The 428-nt window shown below is 38.6% G+C and overlaps 1 protein-coding gene across 2 annotated transcripts in view; it reads left to right on the top strand.

Moving 5' to 3' along the window:
- The first annotated feature begins 368 nt into the window (after positions 1-368).
- LOC133630232 (netrin-G1-like) overlaps positions 369-428 on the top strand; it is a 226741-nt gene continuing 226681 nt past the window's right edge. For both annotated transcript variants that reach the window (XM_062021699.1, XM_062021698.1), the window contains exon 1: positions 369-428. This exon is cut by the window's right edge and continues 579 nt beyond it. In XM_062021699.1, coding sequence (XP_061877683.1) covers positions 376-428 — 53 coding nt within the window. In that variant the 5' untranslated portion in view covers positions 369-375.

Genomic DNA, 428 nt, shown 5'->3' with positions numbered 1-428 from the left:
TTTCATGGAAGCTGCTTTTTATACCCAATCATGGCACCCACCTGTTCCCAATTAGCCTGTTCACTTGTGGGATTTTCAAAATAAGTGCCTGAGGAGTATCCCTCAACTTTCTCAGTCTTTGTTGCCACTTGTGCCAGCTTTTTTGAAACATGTTGCAGGCATCAAATTCCAAATGAGCTAATATTTGCAAAAAAATAAGGTTTTCGCGTACATTGTCTTTGCAGTCTATTAAATTGAATATAAGTTGGAAAGGATTTGCAAATCATTGTATTCTGTTTTTATTTACCATTTACACAACGTGACAACTTCACTGGTTTTGGGTCTGGTATTTTCACTAAATTTAAATGTGTGTTCTTTTCATAGGAAAACCCGTACATGTGTAACAATGAATGTGACGCGACCACAGAGGAGCTGGCCCACCCTCCACA

The sequence above is a fragment of the Entelurus aequoreus genome, linkage group LG15, assembly GCF_033978785.1.
Source record: "Entelurus aequoreus isolate RoL-2023_Sb linkage group LG15, RoL_Eaeq_v1.1, whole genome shotgun sequence".
Classification (NCBI taxonomy): Eukaryota; Metazoa; Chordata; class Actinopteri; order Syngnathiformes; family Syngnathidae; genus Entelurus; species Entelurus aequoreus.
This window is presented reverse-complemented; position numbering and strand designations above follow the sequence as displayed.